The sequence below is a fragment of the Haliotis rubra genome, unplaced genomic scaffold (genome assembly GCF_003918875.1).
Source record: "Haliotis rubra isolate DU_JTF1 unplaced genomic scaffold, ASM391887v1 Scf16, whole genome shotgun sequence".
NCBI lineage: Eukaryota > Metazoa > Mollusca > Gastropoda > Lepetellida > Haliotidae > Haliotis > Haliotis rubra.
In genome coordinates, this window is record NW_025765558.1 from 598,753 (window position 1) to 622,100 (window position 23,348).

General features: G+C 38.7%; 1 protein-coding gene across 1 annotated transcript; it reads left to right on the plus strand.

Moving 5' to 3' along the window:
- Window positions 1–14,644: 14,644 nt before the first annotated feature.
- LOC124271329 (golgin subfamily A member 6-like protein 22) lies at window positions 14,645–18,446 on the plus strand. Its single transcript, XM_046706423.1, has 4 exons — window positions 14,645–14,718; window positions 16,021–16,522; window positions 17,069–17,356; window positions 18,000–18,446. Coding segments are annotated over exons 2-4 (786 nt in total). The 5' UTR covers window positions 14,645–14,718; window positions 16,021–16,025; the 3' UTR covers window positions 18,001–18,446.
- Window positions 18,447–23,348: the final 4,902 nt, after the last annotated feature.

Below are 23,348 nucleotides of genomic sequence, written 5' to 3' on the forward strand. Positions count from 1 at the left end.
CTTGCCCAATAAGGAATAGAGAAAGTCATAAAGTACACCAGAGGTGGTGGCAGATTCTGTTATCTTATTCAAGCAATACCTAGCTTTAGCTAAGTGGATAGCCTAAGTGACATTGTTTCTCTCGAAACAGTATATCTGCCTGTGAAGCTCCAACTTGGTTTTCCTCCGAAACCTTTCTGCGCGTCGCCTAGCTCTCTTTGCCCGAAGAATCTCGTCACAGTACCATGGGGATGATTTCCTAACTGAAATCTGTTTCACTGTGACAGGAGCGTGCTTTTCAAGCAAAGACGATAGAGTTTTATTGTAACGATCACACAACTCGTCCAGGACAGTTGAATCACTGTGTACAAGATTGGACTCGTCTAGATCTTGACGGAAGACATTCTTGTCCATCTTCCGAGTATTCCTGCAGGAGATTAGTTCTTTTTGTGTTTTAAGCCTTTTAAGGTTTAGTTCTATCATTACAGGATAGTGGTCAGACAACGACACATCATCTACTTGAATTCTCTGTATCAATGATGAATTCTCCCTAGTAAGAACCCAGTCAATGATATGTCCACACCTGTGTGTAGTACTTTGCACATGTTGTACTAGCTCATGTGTTTTAAGGAGCTTCATGACACGTTTCAAGTCTGGCTTATCATGTGAATCATAGTGGATGTTAAAGTCCCCTATGATAATGGCATATTTTGTGATGTAATTGTGATAGAAGTCGTCGAAAAAGCCAGAAACACTTGCACCATTTGCTTTTGATGGAGGAGGACGGTACACACAAATCGTCCTGGAACAAATATTGTCATGAGAAGCAATCATACTCACAACCTCAAATGATTCTGCTTGGAATTCATAATTTTTTGTGAATTTGATATCCAGTCCAGCTTTGTACATGATACCAATCCCACCTCCACGTGTGTGTTTCCGGGACACACTCACAAATACGTATCCAGGTGGCGTCATCTCAGCTATCTTAGATTCATCACCTGTATCCTTCAGCCAAGTCTCTGTGATGACAAGAATATCCAGATTCTTATCACGTATCATATCACATATTTCCACAGATTTGTTCCTAATGGATTGTGCGTTCCACAGAACCATCCTTAGGTATCTACAATTCCTCTCTGCTGTGACACGGTGGGCGATAATTGAATTCAGTTGATTGTTTTTCTGTTTCTGCCTTCCACTCCTTGTTCCTCTCTGAGTTGGCTTAGTTACACTTACCCCAAGGCTTCTGATGAGTGACATTACATCATTGGGAATTCTGTGAGATTTCCCATTGTTGAAGCTGAACAGGTCGCCCTAGACTAATGCTTAGTCTCTGAATATATATAATTTTGATAGTAACAAACAAGCCCATTTAAATTGAAAAGGAGCCCCAGGGAGACCAGAGATTCAGAATCTAGACTTGCTTTATTGAGAGCTTTGGCACTGCAGAGAGGCTTGGCAGTAGGGAAAATAATGTGCTATAGATACACAAATGTCATCAAAATAAGCATATTTCAAAAATGGTAGAAGAAAGTTATTTCTGTGAAACTGTTCGTAATGTACCTCCAAATCTCTGTGACAGATTAGACAGTGATAGTGGTAATATAACAGTAATTTGATGAAAATCAGAGAGCTGGTTAAACCTACTGCCTGCCGGGCGCATGGTCAGCTTTCATCATATATTTCATCATACATTTCAACATCCCTTTTTCTTCTAGTCCATGAAATTGAACATGTTCGAGAAGGTTCTGGAACCCATCATGCTCTTATGTTTACCCATGGATGAAAACGAGTTTGCGCCCATCGCATTCATCGTGTGACTGAGACCGGCAGCTTGGGTTATCCGGGGCAATAATGTGTTAGCCCTTTGAGCATACTTACGAGTGTATATGTGCGCATTATAGATATTCACTATTATTATTATTACTATCATCGACTACGGTCTCTGAAACAAGAGTCAACGTACAGTGGCCGATACTACAGACACTTCACATTCTGTGATCGCAAACGGTGCGACAAACCCGTTTAGGGCATCTCAGAGCCCACTTACACAAATCACTCTCAGCGCTTCCATCATTATTATAAAGCATTATGATCGCCATCCTTACAATCCGTCCATCTGTGTTGTTGACTAAGATCTTTGTAAGTTACAGTCGAAAATTATGTGGCTAAGACGGCTGGTGTTACAGAATAAACGTGACAAAATGTCGTGCAAGACATGTCTGTTTTCACATAAATAATCTGTTTTAGGATTAAACAAACGTTTTTCAATATTAAAATTTAGGATTCGAATCCACACTTCACCAGCATGCAAGAACACGCAACGGAGTAGGGAACCACATAACTGTCTAGTCCATAGCTAAAAGTACCACCCCGCCTGACTCATTGATGAAGTAAGTGTGAAACCACCTAAATATTCGGTACAAACGGAAGGATAAACACGAGAGGTGTCTGCAAGGAATTACTAATGACCGTGATTGTGAATTTGTAAATGCCGATGCCGGGAGCGCACCATCTTTCTTTTTGATAATCGTCGCAAAGATTTTATCTTTTGGTTATCATTTAAGCATGAGTAAAATTCGTTCTTAACCATTGCATTAAACATTGCATTGAACTTAAAATCAGGTTTTACGCTACAGAATCGTTTTCACGATTTGCATTAAAACCAGGCATCACTATTTTATCGATAGTCTGGTATCACAGTAAAATGAGTTGCGTTGAGCCTTTGTCGGAATTGTTCAATTGCCTCTGCTTTTAGCGGGATTGTGTCTTCGTTGCTTATCATTTCTAAACCTTTAAACCGTTTAAAATCTATTGTCTCGGATGTGCATGGATATGTCATAAGAAATGTAACTTTATGAGTAGGAGGTAATTATTTTGACCAAAACACGAAGCAAATATCAAACGGACTAGATATATTTCTAATCATTTGCTCAGAAGTTACCTTGTGACCAGGCCATTAAAACACAGGGTGTTGCTTCAGTCTCCCTGTTGACTACAACCATGCTTGACGTTAGTAACAGGTCATACTAAATACTTAGTACTATGGACACATTCCATGCCTAACGTGACAAGGATGATCTAGATCAGCATTTGACACAGTGTAAACTCTAGTTAACTTGTAGTAGATTTACTCAAGGATCGGAAAGTGGACGTAACATTTCATACAATATTGGCTTTTGTTTATGTCGATTTTAAAATATGTATTTTTGTGAATTTAAGTTGAGTTGAGTTGAGTTGGGCTTTACGTCACATCTGCATTATTCCAGCCATATAGTGACGAGATCAAGTTTGTGAATTTAAGTAGTAGACCAGCATTTGACACAGCGTAAACTCTAATTAAACTCGTAGCAGATTTACTCAAGGATCTGAAAGTGGAGGGAACATTTCTTACAATATTGGCTTTTGTTGTCGTTTTTAAATATGTATCCATGTATATTGTGAATTTAAGGAATCATACCGGTTATTGTCAATTTTGATACGTGTTATATCAGATGGTTTATTGATGGTGTATTTTAATGAAACGATTTCACCCAGGAACGAACTTGTATCAGATGGTTTATTAATGGTGTATTTTAATGAAACGATTTCACCCAGGAACGAACTTGTATCAGATGGTTTATTGATGGTGTATTTTATTTGAAACGATTTCGTATCAGATGGTTTATTGATGGTGTATTTTAAGGAACTAACGAACTTGTATCAGATGGTTTATTAATGGTGTATTTTAATGAAACGATTTCACCCAGGAACGAACTTGTATCAGATGGTTTATTGATGGTGTATTTTAATGAAACGATTTCACCCAGGAACTAACTTGTATCAGATGGTTTATTGATGGTGTATTTTAATGAAACGATTTCACCCAGGAACGAACTTATTGGGACGATGATACCTGCCTTTATCCAGATGCCGTTTCTTTGGATTTACAAACACTTGGTAGAGATGTATAGACACTGTTGCATAGCACTTTGACAGTGTTTACCTGGTAAGTGTACCACTGTAACTAGTGTATAACAGATTTAACAAGGTACAAGATAATCTATGTGTACCTACTGGTGGTATTCTCTGCAAAGCACCATCACACACAGGCTATACTGTCACTATGGGCACAGTGTTTATATCCAAGCAGAGCACAGTCGTGCTAAGTATTGACATTCTTAACACCGTTGTTTGCAGGAGCGGTAATAAGCCCACGTGACACATCTAACGGAATATCAGAAGTGATTGTACGCATTCTCGCTTGGCAATAATCAACGCCCAGCTTTTCTAGCTAAGCAAAAAATGCACCTTAGTGAGGATGTCATGAAGATGCGTGTCGTGGCAGTACATCTACACCTAGATTGTACTTTACACTGATACAAAATGAAAGTACCTTTGTGTTTAAATATTTACATGCAGAGACGTTAAGAAGGGTATTTGGTTTACCAACAAAAGAAGTCGTGCAATCCCCTGACTGCTTAAAATGGGTGTCCCATATATTTTTCTGATTTGGCAAAGTCATACCATCTATACAAAAGTCTTATATTTCCAAATACAATTCGTTCAATGTTTGTTGAGGTCACTCACGTGGGTGTGCTGGATCACGATATGTGAACCGCTGATGATGACTAAACGATCAATAGACGCATGAGTGCTCATGTTTACAAAGTGGCCCGTCACACTGTGAAACGCGACACCGGTGACGGTGAAACGTGTCATCTCAAGATATTGTAATAGCGTTAAGGTTGCAGGGTGCGTTGCGATGTCTGGGAACGGCGTGCTTGACGACAGTATCATCGATCGTTCTTTATTAACAATTCTGAATAGGTCTTTGGTCTTAAGAATAATAAGTGGCGATGCTTATGTAACAATATGAAAACCTGACATTAATATTCATGTAATGATCTGTATGCGGCGTATTGCTTCTTTTGCCCTGAAACAAAAAGAACTGTAATTTCAATTATTTGTTACATATGCACCTAGTTTTACCAATTAAATACCCATCTGGGAAACATTTCGTTCCGATGTCGATGGTGTAAATTACTCACAAACACTCAAGTGACAGTCCATGATGTTGAATGTGCGATAAAATAGGGTTTCACAATGCCTTCAAGATTATAGCGCTTAAAACGACAAGCATGCATAGTCTACTTGTGCCAGTCACTCCCAGCATGACTGAAATTCCGTTCTTCAGCATTGCATTAAACATTACATTGAACATGAGATGTCACGACTGTATAAAGAATACGTTTTTTTAACGTTTTACAGAAATTCTGTTTTACGAATTGCATTGATACCTTGTGACATCATCAACAGGTATCACCACCGCTTTGATTGTTTGGTAGCATAGGTGTTGACCATTTGTCCTTGCATGTATTTGTAATGCGTTACACAACAGGTATCACCACTGCATTGATCGTGTGGTACAATAGGTGTGTTGACCATTTGTCCTTGCATGTATTTGTGATGCGTTAAACAACAGGTATCACCACTGCACTGATGCCGGTATTACAGTGATGAGATACTATTCTGCAGTTAAAGATTGATTCCAACTGACTCCGAGCTGACCTGTCCTTGTTTTATACCCTAAATCTTGGCAGGGTAACATTAAATGCCATTTTAACGTCTTTTGAGGGGGCACGACCAATCTTGATTCAATAATCAAATATGAGGATAATGAATAAACATTCATAAAGTAATTATTTATTACTTCAAGAATGTCCTATAAGGTCAGACTCTTTCGGTTCACAGATTTCGGTCGATGCGCTGTTTTAAATTTCAACTGCAAAATGGTATTTTTCTGTATTCTCATCAAAATATTCGTAAAATGAGAGTAGGGCGACAAGGGATTTGACATAATTCGTTGTGTTTTGAATTTCTACAGAAACATATTCAAACAGATGTATATTTAATGATTTTTTTTCTAATTTTTCCAATTTTTTTGTTTACTTATTTCTTGTCTGCGGGATATATGTTTGTATTTTACCGTTTGTCATTTTTGAGATGTAAGATTGGAAAACGGTTTTAAAAAGAATCGATGGTAAGGAAAAAAATGTATACTTCTGTGGCTCTTAAAACCCCACGTCTACACACATTATGTATCATTAAAATACCATGTTAACTGCACCCAAACCGATCGACATAATTAATTCTACCTCGCACAAATACTCGTTGATATGTAAAATGTTTGTTAATGTGGTAATTATCAGCTATTTTGTAACAAAATAGAACAGTCGAAAATCCAATCTGAAAAGTATTTACTCTTAGATTCAAATTGTGTGTGACGTAATCGAAACCATCCTCATGGTGACATGTCTGTTGTCGTGCATACCCAATTATATTCCCCTGCCGGGCCACCGTGAAGATCCGGGTTAGAATCGATCTTCAGTAACCCAAGCTTGTCGTAAGAGGCGACTAACGGTCAGGCTCGCTGACTTGGTTGACACATGTCATCGTATCCCCATTGCGTAGATCGATGCTCATGCTGTTGATCACTGGATTGTCTGGGCCAGACCACCACCATATAGCTGGAAAACTGCTGAGTGCGGCGTTAAACAACAACCTATCAATCAAGCCCTGCTGGACCTAATCGGCCAGCACTGTCACTGGGAGCATAAGGAGTTTACCATGGGAACGCAAACCAACACAGGTCACTAGAGCTTCTGTACAAGATAATACCACATCCCAACTTCGTGATTATATAGTCCAGATCGAGATAAAGTGTTCCACAGGGACGAGCACAGCATTTCACATGGAGATTTGAATTTGAGATTGGCATGGGTTTCAACCTGCCAAGATAACATCATATACCGCTTGTTTTGAAGTTTCGTTCTTTTAAACCCAAAGGTTTTGAAAACAGCTGCTTAATTGGACTAAAATACGTTTTAGAAATTCACACATATTATATTTTTGTTATCAATACCGAAAATAAAAGCGTTGCAAATGTTTAATTATTCAATTTACAAATTAGGGAAAAAGTAATTTTAACATGAAGTTATAAAATTTGTATTTTTTCAGGGGATAAATGCTCACATGTGTCTGTGATTACATTCCCTTTTCAAAATGACCATATCAATGTTGTGGGAAACATTTAGACAGTAATTGAGTTTTAAAAATAATTCAGTGTTATGTTTAATTCTCTGCAGTGAGGTCATATGGATGGATTGTGTGACCTGACTTGTGTCAAATCAGTTGGATGTGAAGGCGTGGTTTCCAAGTTTGTCCACTTTCATCAATACAGAATACAGTCATATGGATGCCCAAAGAAATATTCTGACACTAGTACATACAGTATCACGCTACAATGTGTGAAACCACTCATCTGCTCGCTCACTCACTCACTCACGTGCATGCATGTATGCATCATCCATTCATACATGCATACATCCATGCATACATACGCATGCATACATACATGTACATCCATACATACATACATACATACATACATACATACATACATACATACAGACAGACAGACATACAGACACATCATTTGTCATGGGTATTAGAACAGCACACATGTAGTGTATATCCCCATACTATCAACACCAATGTAGCCAGATCTGATTGACTGTCATTTGTGACAACACCATGACACTGCCATTACAATACCTATCATGTTCAACAAGTTTCAATAAATATTATTTCGGTTTTATAGGCCGTTGGCCCATGTGCAATAAGAATACAGTTTACGATATAAAGAGTAGCAAATTATACAGAGGTAAAAAAGCAGTTAACTTGTTGCAGAAGATGTAACAGATTTTCTAACAATAGCTTCTTTAATATATTTCGAACCGTTAAAAGTGTATGGGTACAACTGCTGCTAATGAAATGAAGATATTAGTGATCAATTATTGCTAGTCTGCTATGTCGCTCGCCACTTCATCGCCAACGACGTTTTCTGCCGTCTGTGACTCTGAGGCAGAATCTTACTTCATCTTTAATCATGGTGTAACGCACAGTGCGCATCCAATCCTTGGTGTTGTTTTGCCCACCCAACTCTCTGCCGGCTATGGTAAAAGGTGGTGGCAACACCCTTCACTGATCACCTTGCTTTTAGGCGGGACAATTTGGAACCGGTTTTAGCGGGGAATGTTGAAACTCCTTTCATTTGCATGGAATTCGCTATTGATCCCAGGACCAGTTTACTGCGCAGTGTAAGTTATGTAGTTCTCAATAAGACAATATTGTTCAGGTGTCTATTCACGACCTAGGCATCATTATAACCCCGTATATGTTCAACAGTCAAGAACGTACACTCCTCTATTCATGCCATATTAACATATCGTGCAAGTTGGAGTGTCAACGTCCCACAATTTGACATTTTGTCTTTCTATTGAGGTAATGACCCGGAGGCTGTTTCAAGCATGTGCCTAGCTCAGCTGATTTGTTAGATTGGGTTCGTCATTATGCGCACACACGCTGGCTTCTGCATGCATGTGCACCATGTGCTCTTCATACATAGTGTGAAACTTCTTTGTGATAAGACATTGCATTCAGATGCAACGACACAGCACCCTCCACGACATCTACATTCATATCTTTTAATTCCTTATGATTTCGGAACAATAAGTACTTTGAATGCCAATACTTTCTCTAAATAGCTGCAGGGCCAGTCTACAAATGCTATAAATCATTTGGATGTTTGACGCTTACTTGAAAAACAAGAGTTGCAACAACCCCAACCCCCAACAACAACAAAACAACAACAACAAAAATTGTAAATAAAAATAAAACAAAAAATAAATAAATAAATAAATAAATAAATAAATAAATAAATAAATAAATAAAAAATATATAAATAAATAAATCATGAATTAAATATAAAATAAATAATAAATAATAAATAAATAAAAGAAAGAAAGAAAGAAAGAAAGAAAAAAACAACAACAAAAAAACAAAAACAAGAACAAAAAACAGACCATACCATTCGTCACATGGTCGGTGTTACTATCCACATCCATAAGCAGTTGTTGGTGAAGTTGAGCCTCGTGTCAGGGACAGCTTGTACTTCAAGGGTACAGTTATGCGGATCCCTTTGAAATGCTTTACCCAGACACATGACCTAGATCAATTCATACGACGCTCATTGACATCATTTGTCGTGCACTCTTATCCTCTTTCAGCCAAGAGACTGTACACAACGACTGTCCAAATATATCCGGTTTCAATAAGAAACAGCCCTGCCATCTTTACAATTTGCCCGTATAGTATATGTCGACAATTATTTATAGTAACGTGCAAGAATCATTTAGGAAAGCAACACGTTTCAGCAAAATAGACTACCATTGGAACGATATCAGTGTTACGTCTTTAAGTGGCATTTAGAAGCTGGTATGATGAAGAGGAACACACTGTTATGGAACCCTTTTTTTCGGTGTAGACCCTAACACCGTCATCAAACAATACGTTTCGGTAGATCGAATGCCTGATAACGGTGTTAGGATCTACACCGAAACGTCCCATCTATTGCAATAAAGGAGTTGTCTATCCATAAAAAGTGTTACTCTTCGATATAAGTGTTATTTGGACAGAAAATTGATATGGGCACCTCGACGGATGTACATATGCACAGTCATGACTGTTGAATAAAAAAAATGGCAGCTGTTTACATCCATCTGTCTTGTCACACAGATCGATAACTATGTCACTGTGCTCCCAGATAACGTTGGGACGCTGGTGAAGAAAACATTATTAACCATTCTGTGCGTAAACATTCGTTTCCGTTTTATGTATCCAAGACAACACCGTGCATGATAATGCTTTTACATTCAATGCAACACTGTAGATTACAAATGTATTCCGACAGCTATGCAATGAACAAACATCTACCTGATGCAACGAACAAACATCTTCTTGATGCCCTGAAGCGCAAGTCGATATAGTCGTTTACAAACAGTAAAACCTGTTTAAACATAAGGGAAATCATTACTGTTTCCAGGTAACCCGAGTGCCAGAGCACAAAACAATATTCTTTAACGTGGAAAATATAAAAATTAAAGTTAGCACATTGTTGGATTTGCTGCAGTTTCTGCTCCACCTGAAAGAGGATTCATAGATACGAATTTTATCATTTTACAGTTATTGCAGGTATCATACATATTAAATGCTGTAGTGGAAATCTAGTCTTCATTCATCTCCCTCTGAAAACAGGTATTAGAGTTACTTTGGATTTTATACATATATAATTCCATAACTCTTATGGTTGTCTTGCATTGGTGTTGATAGTATGGGGATGGATACTACATGTGAGCTGTTCTAATACCCATGACAAATGATGTGTCTGTATATATAGAATAAATATATATAAATAAATATCTTCATTTCATTAGCAGCAATTATACCCATATACTTTTAACGGTTCGAAATATATTAAAGAAGCTCTTGCTGTTGGAAAATCTGTTACAATAGTTAACTGCTTTTTTTCTCTGTATAATTTGCTACTCTGTATATCGTAAATTGTATTTTATTGCACATGGGCCAACAGCCTATAAAATACATGTATGTATGTATGTATGTATGTATGTATGTATGTATGTATGTATGTATGTATGTATGTATGTATGTATGTATGTATGTATGTATGTATGTATGTATGTATGTATGTATGTATGTATGTATGTATGTATGTATGTATGTATGTATGTATGTATGTATGTATGTATGTGTGTGTGTGTGTGTGTGTGTGTGTGTGTATGTATGTATGGGTGTATGTGGGGTGGTGTTTGTATGGATACATATACCTGGAACATACATACATACATATACATATAACTGGTATATTGATGGGTGAAGCGTTAAACAGCATACATACCTTTCTTATTGCACACATTACAACTACTCTTTAGGGTGACGGACTATGCTCAAACATGGTGGGTGAATTTGTACTCAATATACTCTCTAGAGGGACTGTTTATGCTCATACAATGTTGGGACAATGTGGTCACTGTATACTCTGTAGAAGAACTGTTTATACTAGTGCATGTTGGGACAATGTGGTCACTGTATACTCTCTAGAGAGACTGTTTATACTCATACATGTTGGGACAATGTGGTCACTGTATACTCTCTAGAGAGACTGTTTATACTCATACATGTTGGGACAATGTGGTCACTGTATACTCTCTAGAGAGACTGTTTATACTAATACATGTTGGGACAATGTGGTCACTGTATACTCTCTAGAGAGACTGTTTATACTCATACATGTTGGGACAATGTGGTCACTGTATACTCTCTAGAAGAACTGTTTATGCTCATACATGTTGGGACAATGTGGTCACTGTATACTCTCTAGAGAGACTGTTTATACTCATACATGTTGGGACAATGTGGTCACTGTATACTCTCTAGAGAGACTGTTTATACACATACATGTTGGGACAATGTGGTCACTGTATACTCTCTAGAGAGACTGTTTATATACATACATGTTGGGACAATGTGGCCACTGTATACTCTCTAGAGAGACTGTTTATACTCATACATGTTGGGAGAATGTGGTCACTGTATACTCTCTAGAGAGACTGTTTATACACATACATGTTGGGACAATGTGGTCACTGTATACTCTCTAGAGAGACTGTTTATACACATACATGTTGGGACAATGTGGTCACTGTATACTCTCTAGAGAGACTGTTTATATACATACATGTTGGGACAATGTGGTCACTGTATACTCTCTAGAGAGACTGTTTATGCTCATACATGTTGGGACAATGTGGTCACTGTATACTCTCTAGAGAGACTGTTTATACTCATACATGTTGGGACAATGTGGTCACTGTATACCTCTAGAGAGAGACTGTTTATATACATACATGTTGGGACAATGTGGTCACTGTATACTCTCTAGAGAGACTGTTTATACTAATACATGTTGGGACAATGTGGTCACTGTATACCTCTAGAGAGACTGTTTATACACATACATGTTGGGACAATGTGGTCACTGTATACCTCTAGAGAGACTGTTTATATACATACATGTTGGGACAATGTGGCCACTGTATACTCTAGAGAGACTGTTTATGCTCATACATGTTGGGAGAATGTGGTCACTGTATACTCTAGAGAGACTGTTTATACACATACATGTTGGGACAATGTGGTCACTGTATACTCTAGAGAGACTGTTTATACACATACATGTTGGGACAATGTGGTCACTGTATACTCTCTAGAGAGACTGTTTATATACATACATGTTGGGACAATGTGGTCACTGTATACTCTCTAGAGAGACTGTTTATACTCATACATGTTGGGAGAATGTGGTCACTGTATACTCTCTAGAGAGACTGTTTATACTCATACATGTTGGGACAATGTGGTCACTGTATACTCTCTAGAGAGACTGTTTATACACATACATGTTGGGACAATGTGGTCACTGTATACTCTCTAGAGGGACTGTTTATACTCATACATGTTGGGACAATGTGGTCACTGTATACTCTCTAGAGACTGTTTATACTCATACATGTTGGGACAATGTGGTCACTGTATACTCTCTAGAGAGACTGTTTATACTCATACATGTTGGGACAATGTGGTCACTGTATACTCTCTAGAGAGACTGTTTATACTCATACATGTTGGGACAATGTGGCCACTGTATACTCTCTAGAGAGACTGTTTATACTCATACATGTTGGGAGAATGTGGTCACTGTATACTCTCTAGAGAGACTGTTTATACTCATACATGTTGGGACAATGTGGTCACTGTATACTCTCTAGAGGGACTGTTTATATACATACATGTTGGGACAATGTGGTCACTGTATACTCTCTAGAGGGACTGTTTATATACATACATGTTGGGACAATGTGGCCACTGTATACTCTCTAGAGGGACTGTTTATACTAATACATGTTGGGACAATGTGGTCACTGTATACTCTCTAGAGGAACTGTTTATGCTCATACATGTTGGGACAATGTGGTCACTGTATACTCTCTAGAGAGACTGTTTATACTCATACATGTTGGGACAATGTGGTCACTGTATACTCTCTAGAGGGACTGTTTATGCTCATACATGTTGGGAGAATGTGGTCACTGTATACTCTCTAGAGAGACTGTTTATACTCATACATGTTGGGACAATGTGGTCACTGTATACTCTCTAGAGAGACTGTTTATATACATACATGTTGGGACAATGTGGTCACTGTATATACTCTCTAGAGGACTGTTTATATACATACATGTTGGGACAATGTGGTCACTGTATACTCTCTAGAGACTGTTTATACTAATACATGTTGGGACAATGTGGTCACTGTATACTCTCTAGAGGAACTGTTTATGCTCATACATGTTGGGAGAATGTGGTCACTGTATACTCTCTAGAGAGACTGTTTATACTAATGCATGTTGGGACAATGTGGTCACTGTATACTCTCTAGAGAGACTGTTTATACACATACATGTTGGGACAATGTGGTCACTGTATACTCTCTAGAGAGACTGTTTATACTAATACATGTTGGGACAATGTGGTCACTGTATACACTCTAGAGAGACTGTTTATACTCATACATGTTGGGACAATGTGGTCACTGTATACTCTCTAGAGAACTGTTTATACACATACATGTTGGGACAATGTGGTCACTGTATACTCTCTAGAGAGACTGTTTATACACATACATGTTGGGACAATGTGGTCACTGTATACTCTCTAGAGAGACTGTTTATACACATACATGTTGGGACAATGTGGTCACTGTATACTCTCTAGAGAGACTGTTTATACTCATACATGTTGGGACAATGTGGTCACTGTATACTCTCTAGAGAACTGTTTATACACATACATGTTGGGACAGTGTGGTCACTGTATACTCTCTAGAGACTGTTTATACTCATACATGTTGGGACAATGTGGTCACTGTATACTCTCTAGAGAGACTGTTTATACTCATACATGTTGGGACAATGTGGTCACTGTATACTCTCTAGAGAGACTGTTTATACTAATACATGTTGGGACAATGTGGTCACTGTATACTCTCTAGAGAGACTGTTTATACTCATACATGTTGGGACAATCCGGTCACTGTATACTCTCTAGAGAGACTGCCTATGCTCAAACACGATGAGAGAATATATACTCTATATACTCTCTAGAAAGAATGTTTTTACCCATACATATTAGGAGAATCTTCACTCTCTATACTCTCAAGGGAGACTCAAGGTTTATATTGAGAAGGGAGAACGTTTGATCTCTGAACTCTAAGGGTATAGAGTTTATACTCATTCATGCAATGCGAATGCGTACTGTATGTACAAATGTTGGATTATATATATATACTCAGACATATAGGGGGAACTTGTACCCTCAGGGGGAAAGGTTTATACTCATACATTTATGGTTAATGTGTACTGAATGTACTCTCAAAAGAGAACGTATGTATTCAAACACGTAGGTAGAATGTGTGTTATATGGATTCTCATGTCAGAATGTTTATGCTCATATATAACGTTTCCCTTGGAATTGGCATCATCATGTAATATTTCTAAAATCGCCAATCATCTTTCAATTCCAAGATCACTTGAATATTTATTCTGTTGATGGTTTACCTGTTGCCATGGGAACCACGCTGCTGATGGAGTCAATCAATGGAGCTCAAGTATTGTGTTATAACCGGCCCGACCGGTGGCATAACTATAAAAGATCAGCCGCGCCCAGCCCTTCCTATTTCTTCCAAGGCAGCGATCCGATCGTCAGGTGAAGATACAGGTCAGTTTCACTTTCGTGTTTAACAATTCCATAAAGCTTTAATATCATATGAAACGAAATTATCATTCTTGTGATGTCTGATGTCAATGTAACTTTCATTGACGAATAAATTTTACAACATAGTTTGAAATTGATATTTTGATTAAACGTTGACTACTTTTTAAATGTAACCGTTTTTACCTTATATGATATATGGATACCTAGATAATGCGTTTGATGAAGTATCGGATACACCAAAACGTCAGACCGAAATTCTGTTAGATGAAAATTTAAGGAAAAATCAGTTTGTCGACTAGAATTCAATCAGGTATCGATTATTTGTATAATCAAAACTGGACATATTAATAAGGGGAAACATTGTGACACACTGAATGTTGTGTCTAACCATTATGACGTATATGTATTTATATGACATAAATATACAGTGACGTAACCATCTACATCTTTGTATTGGTTTTAAATGTTTGGCTCAACCAATGCCCAATGCACATTTATACAACATTTCAAAGGAGAAATTTACATTCTTATCGATATCAAATGAAACGTAAAACATCAAAATGCAATGTTAACGAATAAACTTTCATAGAAACCTACTTTGAACTGAAAACATAAATTTGTCTTAACGATTGTGCTCTTCATGCAATACTTACAGACACTGTATTTGGTGTCAATTAATCACATACTTTGGCATAAACAACAAAATGAAATGCAGTGATTATTGCAGTGAATATTTCATCCCAGTGCACGTAAAACGTTAATAGGTGTTTAAATGTAAGGAGGACTTACGACTTTGATAAAATGGCCTTTTGATCCATTCACAAAATGTATATTTATTATCATCGATAATTTCAATATGGATTGGATGGAATCCATCCGTTATATTCATATATGTCAAAATATTTTCGTTGAACCGCCTTTCTATCTCTTCCGATATGATTAAATACATCCAAATTATGGTTAATGACTGAAAGTGACAGATTTTGAGAAAATCTAAGCGGTGACCTAAGGGAGTTTTACGTTATGTTTGTACTAATGTTATCTACCTCTCTTAAGAAATTCTTAAGGGCCTAACAATATTCAAAAAAGAAAAACCTCTTAAATCGTTTTAAATAAATGTTCATTTAATGTTGTCCAAAACATGAAAACGTTGAAATGAACAAAGTATAGTTCTAAAAATAAATATGAATACACTGGATATCTTTCATGATGATTTCTAAACGTTTTCTATTTTTTTCAATTGAAGCAGATACCAAAAATTCCTTTATAAACCTGAATGACAATTCCTCATTGACCATGTTTCAGACAGGATGGTAGCCAAGTTTGCCCTCGTGTTGGTCCTTTTGCCACTGGCTCTAGCCTGGCCAATGGAACAGAAGGCTGACGACAAGGACATGATGATGCAGTACATGATGAAGATGTGGCAGAAGAAGATGGAGGAGGAGAAGAAGGAGCATTATGCCGGCGACCCGGACGGATGCAAGGCTGATGACGATGACGACTGGAAGGCTTGGATGATGAAACACCAGGAAGAGAAAGCCGAGAAGATGAAGGAGGAGTATAAGAAGTTTAAGGAGTTCATGTCCCACAAGAAGATGATGGAGGAAAAGAAGATGGAGGAAGAGAAGGAGAAGATGTATGAGCTGTGGCAGAAGCAGAAGGAGATGAAGGAGAGAGAGGAGAAGGAGGAAGATTTCAAGGAGATGATCGACTCCTTCCAGACCCAGAAACACAAGTTCGCCTTTCAGCTGACTCACGAGTTCCTCCAACTTTGCCAGTGCAATGAGGTCTCTGAACAGATGGAAAAGTAAGTAAACATGTACAGTGAAATCATAGTAACTCCTCTAGTCAGTCGAAAATTGATCGTATAATCCGCAGTTTGAGACAAGCGGAATTTGATATTTAACCATAGAAACTTAAAGCAAATCAACAAGAATCATTACGATGTATCGAGTTAATGGCATTGTACTTGATTACACTTCCAAAATGGATACACCATGAGACGAGAGAGTGAGCCTATTTCACACATGCTGGCTGTAATTGAAATCGAAATGCATCTTCGATGTGATTTGACCCCTCGCCGACACCTCTGTCCTAAGACCCTTCCAGAAAGAGATTTTGGAATATGTTGTTTTTGAAATACATCCCAGTATTTTAGAGAGCCATGTCCTATAGTTTTGAAAGAAAGTTGGCATCAAAAGCTCAAAACCTGACCAGCCGAAGAATGAAAGTCACAAAACATGACGTTATAATGCTATATAATGCTATCCCCCTCCATGATATTGCATGGCTATTGCTAAAAGGGGGAAAAAACTATGATGTTACTCATTCGCTCTTTTCTATATTGCCACAGGCTTTCGATGTTCAGCATCCGTAACGGCACCGACCTCATGGACAACATGACTTCAAGCAACGTCAGCATGGCCATGGAAACTGGTGATATGGCGATGCTGGCCCAGAAGATGTCCAAGATGTCTGCCGATGAGAAGAAGAAGGTGTTCATGTCGGGGCTCATCAAGTCCATGTGTAATGGCGCCCAAACCTTCATCAGACACGCCAAGCAGTTTGAAGAGATGTACTTGGTCACGTACACAGAGGACAAGAAGTCGACCACGACCAAGGATCCTTTCACCTCTGATTAGTAAGTTCTCTATGTTTGTTTAACACGGAATCCCAACTGGGTAGAAAGTATAATTATATGACACTGGATTAGAAGCATGTGAACAATATTTTCTGTGAACTAGAAAGTGTTTTGTTGCTTTTTGATCTTAAAAGGTCAATAAATTCACTTGGATTCTGGCATTTTTTTGTCAGTCATGTTTCTTGGGGTTCAAATGAATTACTTAACGACAGGGTATGATAAAGGCTTCAGGTAATCCTTCCGCCACCCAAACCAGTCAACTCTAAATTCTTTGCTCAAGACAATGGTTACTGCTGTTTACAAACTGATAACATTGGAAGAATGATGATGAATGATTTATAGAATCTCGCCTCTGTCTTAACATCAATCACTCGCCCATAACAGTTAAAACTGTTTTGAACTCTGCTGATACATCTGATATCAAAAGACTATGGGTGAGACTTCCTGAATAGCTTCCAAACCAAAACTAATGATTAAGCCATTACAAAAGATGTCATCCTGGGAAAATGGACATCCACATTGTATTACAACTCAACGAACTGACCACCAATTCACACATTTAACCATAGCTGTCAATCACAAGCCATGTAGGCTAGGAAACGAACACAAACAGCAAGTAACACAGGTCTTTTCTTCATTGCAGGTGTAACTACAAGCTGCGTCTGCAGAGACAGAGAAATTATAATTTTACGTTCTGTTTGCTGTTAAAACGTTCAGTGCCTTTCTTCGACATAAGTATTGTTCATGTAAACGTTTCGTATACTCTTCATTTTGTTCTGACTATTTCCTGTCAGGATCCGCTGTTCCTAGGTTCGAATCCCAGATTTGCCGATTATTACCCTTGGTCTGGAAGTACCATATCAATGCATTATTTGTCAAAATATCAAACGGCAACGACCTCAGTCGCATTCGGCACCATATTAAACTAATATCCTGATTAACTGATGTCCAAACCGGTGGTACACACAGATCAATTTCACATTCTCCCCAATGTGTTTTCTTCACTTTCCATACCTTCTTTGCATTTATTGAGTTTATTTTCTACTTTGTACATATAACTCTGTTGAATAAACTGTTTTGTTAACATTTTCAAGAGTGTCTATTATGTTTATTTCACAATGGCATCCTCCATCATTGCTCAGCTGCTATTAGCTGACTACGTTTCGGGATAAGCTCACCCAAACACTGTGATCCATTTGTATAATTGTCTCCACTATTTTGCATATTCGCCTGATGAAATCTGTCCTGGCGGATATTTTCTGGCCTTTACTTCAATATCTATTTGAAAGGTGTTTAATATGATAGACTATTGGTTTCAGAAACTTTAACACTCCTTGGGGTAAATACCCAGTATAATAAGTAATAATAATAATAATAATAATAATAATAATGTGTCCATTTATATAGCGCCAAACTCCACACTAGGTATGCTCATAGCGCTAACAATCAAGGCACAGCACATTATTACCCCGGATAACCCAAGCTGCCTGTTAGGCGCTAGAAGGTTATAGTCATGTGACTTTTTTCCACCGGGTACCCATTTTCCTGCTGGGTGAACAGAGACAATTTTGAACAAACTCACTTGCCTAAGGTGAGACCACATGTGTCACATGTGCTTCGTTGTGGGGCAGGACTCAAGTCCTAGAAACTCTCAGGAGTCAAGCTGCCAAACACAGTCACCCATCCAAGGACTCTCCGAGCTCGACGCTGCTTAACCTCACCGATTTGTGACCTGAGCTTTGAGCACAGGACCACGCGCCACCACAGTAGACTGTAGAATATTAACTTGAACTCATGTATTCGTGTTTCTCTGTACTTTTAATCAGAAGAATATCTGAGCTTCTGAGCAGCGGATGTTGGTCAAAGTTAACCAAGTCGAACACCGATATGTCGGACATTAATGTATCGAGATTACGGTTATCTCAAAGTAAAAGCTTGGCCGCTTTCCATAAGTAGTCATTATTTTGCGGTTGTGTCAATCTCGGATAACTCGAAGTATTTACGTCTGTCCCTTCAGCTTTTAGTTTCAACAAAAGCAGTAAATGCGCTTTTGTGTCACTGGATTGTCTCTCTATCACTGGATTGTCTAGTCAAGACTCTCTATCACTGGATAGTGTGTGGTCAAAACCTGACTGTATCCAGGCAAGGTTTGCATGACAGGTGTGCTGCTGGGTACAGATCTAGAGTAGATCAAGAAACGCTTACTTTTTTATGTAAATTGGGACAGGTAACAAGCTTTACCTTTTCGGGAACTACCCGGGAAGATCCCGGTTAGAATATTGATATTCAGTAACCCATGCTTGTCGTAAGAGGCGACTACGGGATCGGTTGGTCAGGCTCGCTGACTTGGTTGACACATGTCATCGGTTCCCAGTTGCGCAGATAGATGCTCATGCTGTTGATCACTGGATTGTCTGGTCCAGACTCGATTATTTACAGACCTCCGCCGTATAGCTGGAATATTGCTGAGTGCGGCGTAACACTCAATTCACTCACTCACTTTTCGGGAACACCCGGTGTCACTTCAGAGACCCATTCACTTGATTGTTCATCACCATTTTCCCTCAAATTTTGGACACTTTTGGGGGGCAGATTATAGATGGGGTGAGATTAAATTGGGTTTAACGTCGTACTTAAGATTATTTCGCTCATATGACGACGTGCATGCGTGTGTATGTGTGGCTGCTTGTACTAGCCCAGACTGAAGCTGGTTTATAGTGCTAGCCCACTGAGATACCATGTCGCAGTGAAGCATGAATACCCCACTCAGACACATTATACTGACTCCGAGCCGACCAGTCCTTGTTGTACCCATTAAAGCCGAGCGTCAGGCAGGGACCAACAAGTACCATATTTTAACGTCTTTTGGTATGACGCGGCCGGGGATCGAACCCGCGAACTTCCGCTCTCCGGCCTGACGCTCTAACTACTACACCATGGAGGCGGTTTGGCAGATTATAGAGACTGGTTAGTCTCTAGTATTCGCGAGTAGAGAAAATAAGTTGAAACATCAAACATCCAGTTTGTTATTTTCTGAAGTTGAAATGTTTAAGCCTAAATTTAAGCATATGTTCTAACAATGGGATCATTGGGTCTTTGTCAATAACGTGACCACGATCCTAACTTTGAACAATATTGAGATATTCATTTTCAAAATACCTTCAGAAATAGATCGATATCGTTGATGATTCTCATACGCTTACATGTGGGGACTCCGATATACTTGACTATCTTTGTCCCAAGAAGATCCATTAGTCTGTGGCATCTTCTCGGTTTGAACAAACACGATGGTCAGAAAGCATACATACCGCATGTGTACTGTTATTGGATTCCTTGACGACTTACCTGGGTCAATATTTATTCACAACGGCTTCGATAGTCGGCGGTTCAGAAATACATGACCGAAATCAATCTCTTTGGATGAGACCATTCTCTTAACAGGGCGGGGGCAAAATGTGGTCCTCGTGTTTCTTAAGCTCTGTTAACGGTATCCTTTTGTATTTCTTTGCAAACAACACATTGAGTCTATAAACTGACGGGCAAAGAAAGTGAAAAGATGGACTTGACCTAAATATTAAGAATGTTATTACATTATAACGTTATCCTGAAATACACATCTACGTTTTTAAAATATAGGTTAACCCATTAGTACATACTATTGGGTATATGCAATATGCCTTCTTCAGAATACGGAGAGCGGAAGGTCGCGGGTTCGATCCCCGGTCGCGTCATACCAAAAGACTTTAAAATATGGTACTTGTTGGCCCCTGCCTGGCGCTCGGCATTAATGGGTACAACAAGGACTGGTTGGCTCGGAGTCAGTATAATGTGTCTGAGTGGGGTATTCATGCTTAACTGTGGCATGTGAGCTAGCACTATAAAACCACGTTATGTCTGGGCTAGTACAAGCAGTACAAGCAGCCACACATACACACGCATGCACGTCTTCATATGAGCGAAATATTCTTAAGTACGACGTTAAACCCATTTCACCTCACCTCTTCAGAATACCTAGTAGTTGAGTTTTACAACACTGATTAATCCATTAATTCGCATTAATGAAATTCACAATTCCACAAAACAAAATATAATCCAAAGGGTATGGTGAATCAATGGTCATTTTTGTGTGACCTCTTTGTCATAATACTACTCGGTACATATCAAACATGCTTGGCGTAACTTTAGAAGTATTCCAAAGATAGGGTACGTGGTTCTTATATATTTATTTAAATAATCATTCTAAAACACACGCAGATAAACAGAAATGCACATATATGTCAACTGGTTTCAACTGTGTATTCACCCAAGTGGAATCAATTTGGAATAACATATTAGTACTGAGTGAAACATAAATATGTTCAGCAGCTCTAAGAGGGTCGGGGAGTGTACTTGTCCAAATATTACCGTCCACTGAGTGGACTTTTGCTCGACACCGAATGGTAATTCAACAGCCGAACCGTCTTATTTGATCTGGAATCTCGCCATTCATTCAGACCCAGTTTCGCGTCCAGCCTGTTGACATATGTGTGTAATGTCTGCATTTGGCACCTAGTGCCTAGTGGGCTGATGACTCAGACAGATGATGAGCAATTAGGATTCTACCCTTCTGTTCTAAAGGATTATGTACAAAACACTTTAACAACGCAAGCTGAAGTCGATTTTTCTGTTTGTTTCGTTTTTTTGTTCGTTCGTTCGTTTATTTGTTATTTAACGTTGCAATCTACAGTGATTAAAATCATTTTGACTGCGGGTTGTAAATAATCGAATCTCGATCCGACAACCTGGTGATTGACATCATGTACCACTGATCACCTTAGTTGGGATACGATATCATGCATGACCATTGATCTCTGTAGACACATCTTACGATGAGCATTGATTACTGAAGCTCAGCTCACTGGGTGGGGTTTTGCCACAAGCAATATGGTCTATGTAAATAGCTTATTTTTAGCATTCAAAGAGTCTCTGACTGAGTTCGTGTAGGCGGGTGAAATATACAGGTCGGAGCATCCACCCTTGGCTGACACATGCAAGTATTCAAAACTGGGTCATTGAACTTGTGCAAATTGGTTATGTTTACTCTCGTACTTGTAGTGCTTTGCTTTCAACCTAGTTCTGACACAGACCAGTCACTTCAACAAATGAAATATTTCTTTAATTTCATTTTTGGAAAGCCTACACATACAGACAAGCGTATTTCTACGAAATGAGATAACTTAACTGAGAAATTATCCTTTGGGCGTAAAATTAGATACCTGTTACCATAGATGAGTTGCCGATCCCACTTTTTGAGTTTTGCTTTTTTTCCCAATGCCATGCTTTCATGCAGGAAATATTGAGATAATACACGAATCCGTATTCATAGTTGAATTACCATTCCATCGTTTTAAGCTTTTTCAAAATGGCCACCTCTATATTTAAAAATTGCCATTGGTTGTGTCGAATCTTGGATAATTCGAACTTTTCCCAGGTCCCACGAGTTCGCAACAAGAAGATTCGACTGCATCTACCCTTTTACATTGGTTAACATTTCCACGTGCAAACATCGAACCCTTTGTATCGATGACGTCGCTCATCACGCCGAAGACCCGGGTTCGATTCCCCACATAGGTACAATGTGTGAAGCCCATTTCTGGTGTCCCCCGCCGGGATATTGCTGGAATATTGCTAAAAGCGGCGTAAAACTACACGCGCTCGCTCGCTTGTATCGATGACTTTGCTGTGTAAAGATAAATTGACATTGTCATTTCCGTTGCAGGGGCGTAGCAACCATTATGAAAAAAGCCCGGGCTTACAGATTGTTGTTAAGAAGGTTGGGTAAGCCCTCAATACTATCTAAATATAAAGCTTTGCAACCTATCGGACTTACACGAAAACATTGGCTTGCTACGCGCCTGCGTTGACGTAGAGTATCTGAATTATTATTCAAAACAAACTGAATCAGGTTTAAGTCAGCACTGGGCTGCTCAGATCTCTGTATAAGGGCGTTTGT

Excerpts from the sequence above, each read along its gene's own strand:
- LOC124271329 (XM_046706423.1), top strand. The coding sequence starts at position 16,026 with ATGGTAGCCAAGTTTGCCCTCGTGTTGGTCCTTTTGCCACTGGCTCTA. Across the intron at positions 16,523-17,068 it reads GTCTCTGAACAGATGGAAAA|GCTTTCGATGTTCAGCATCC; the intron begins GTAAGTAAACAT and ends ATATTGCCACAG.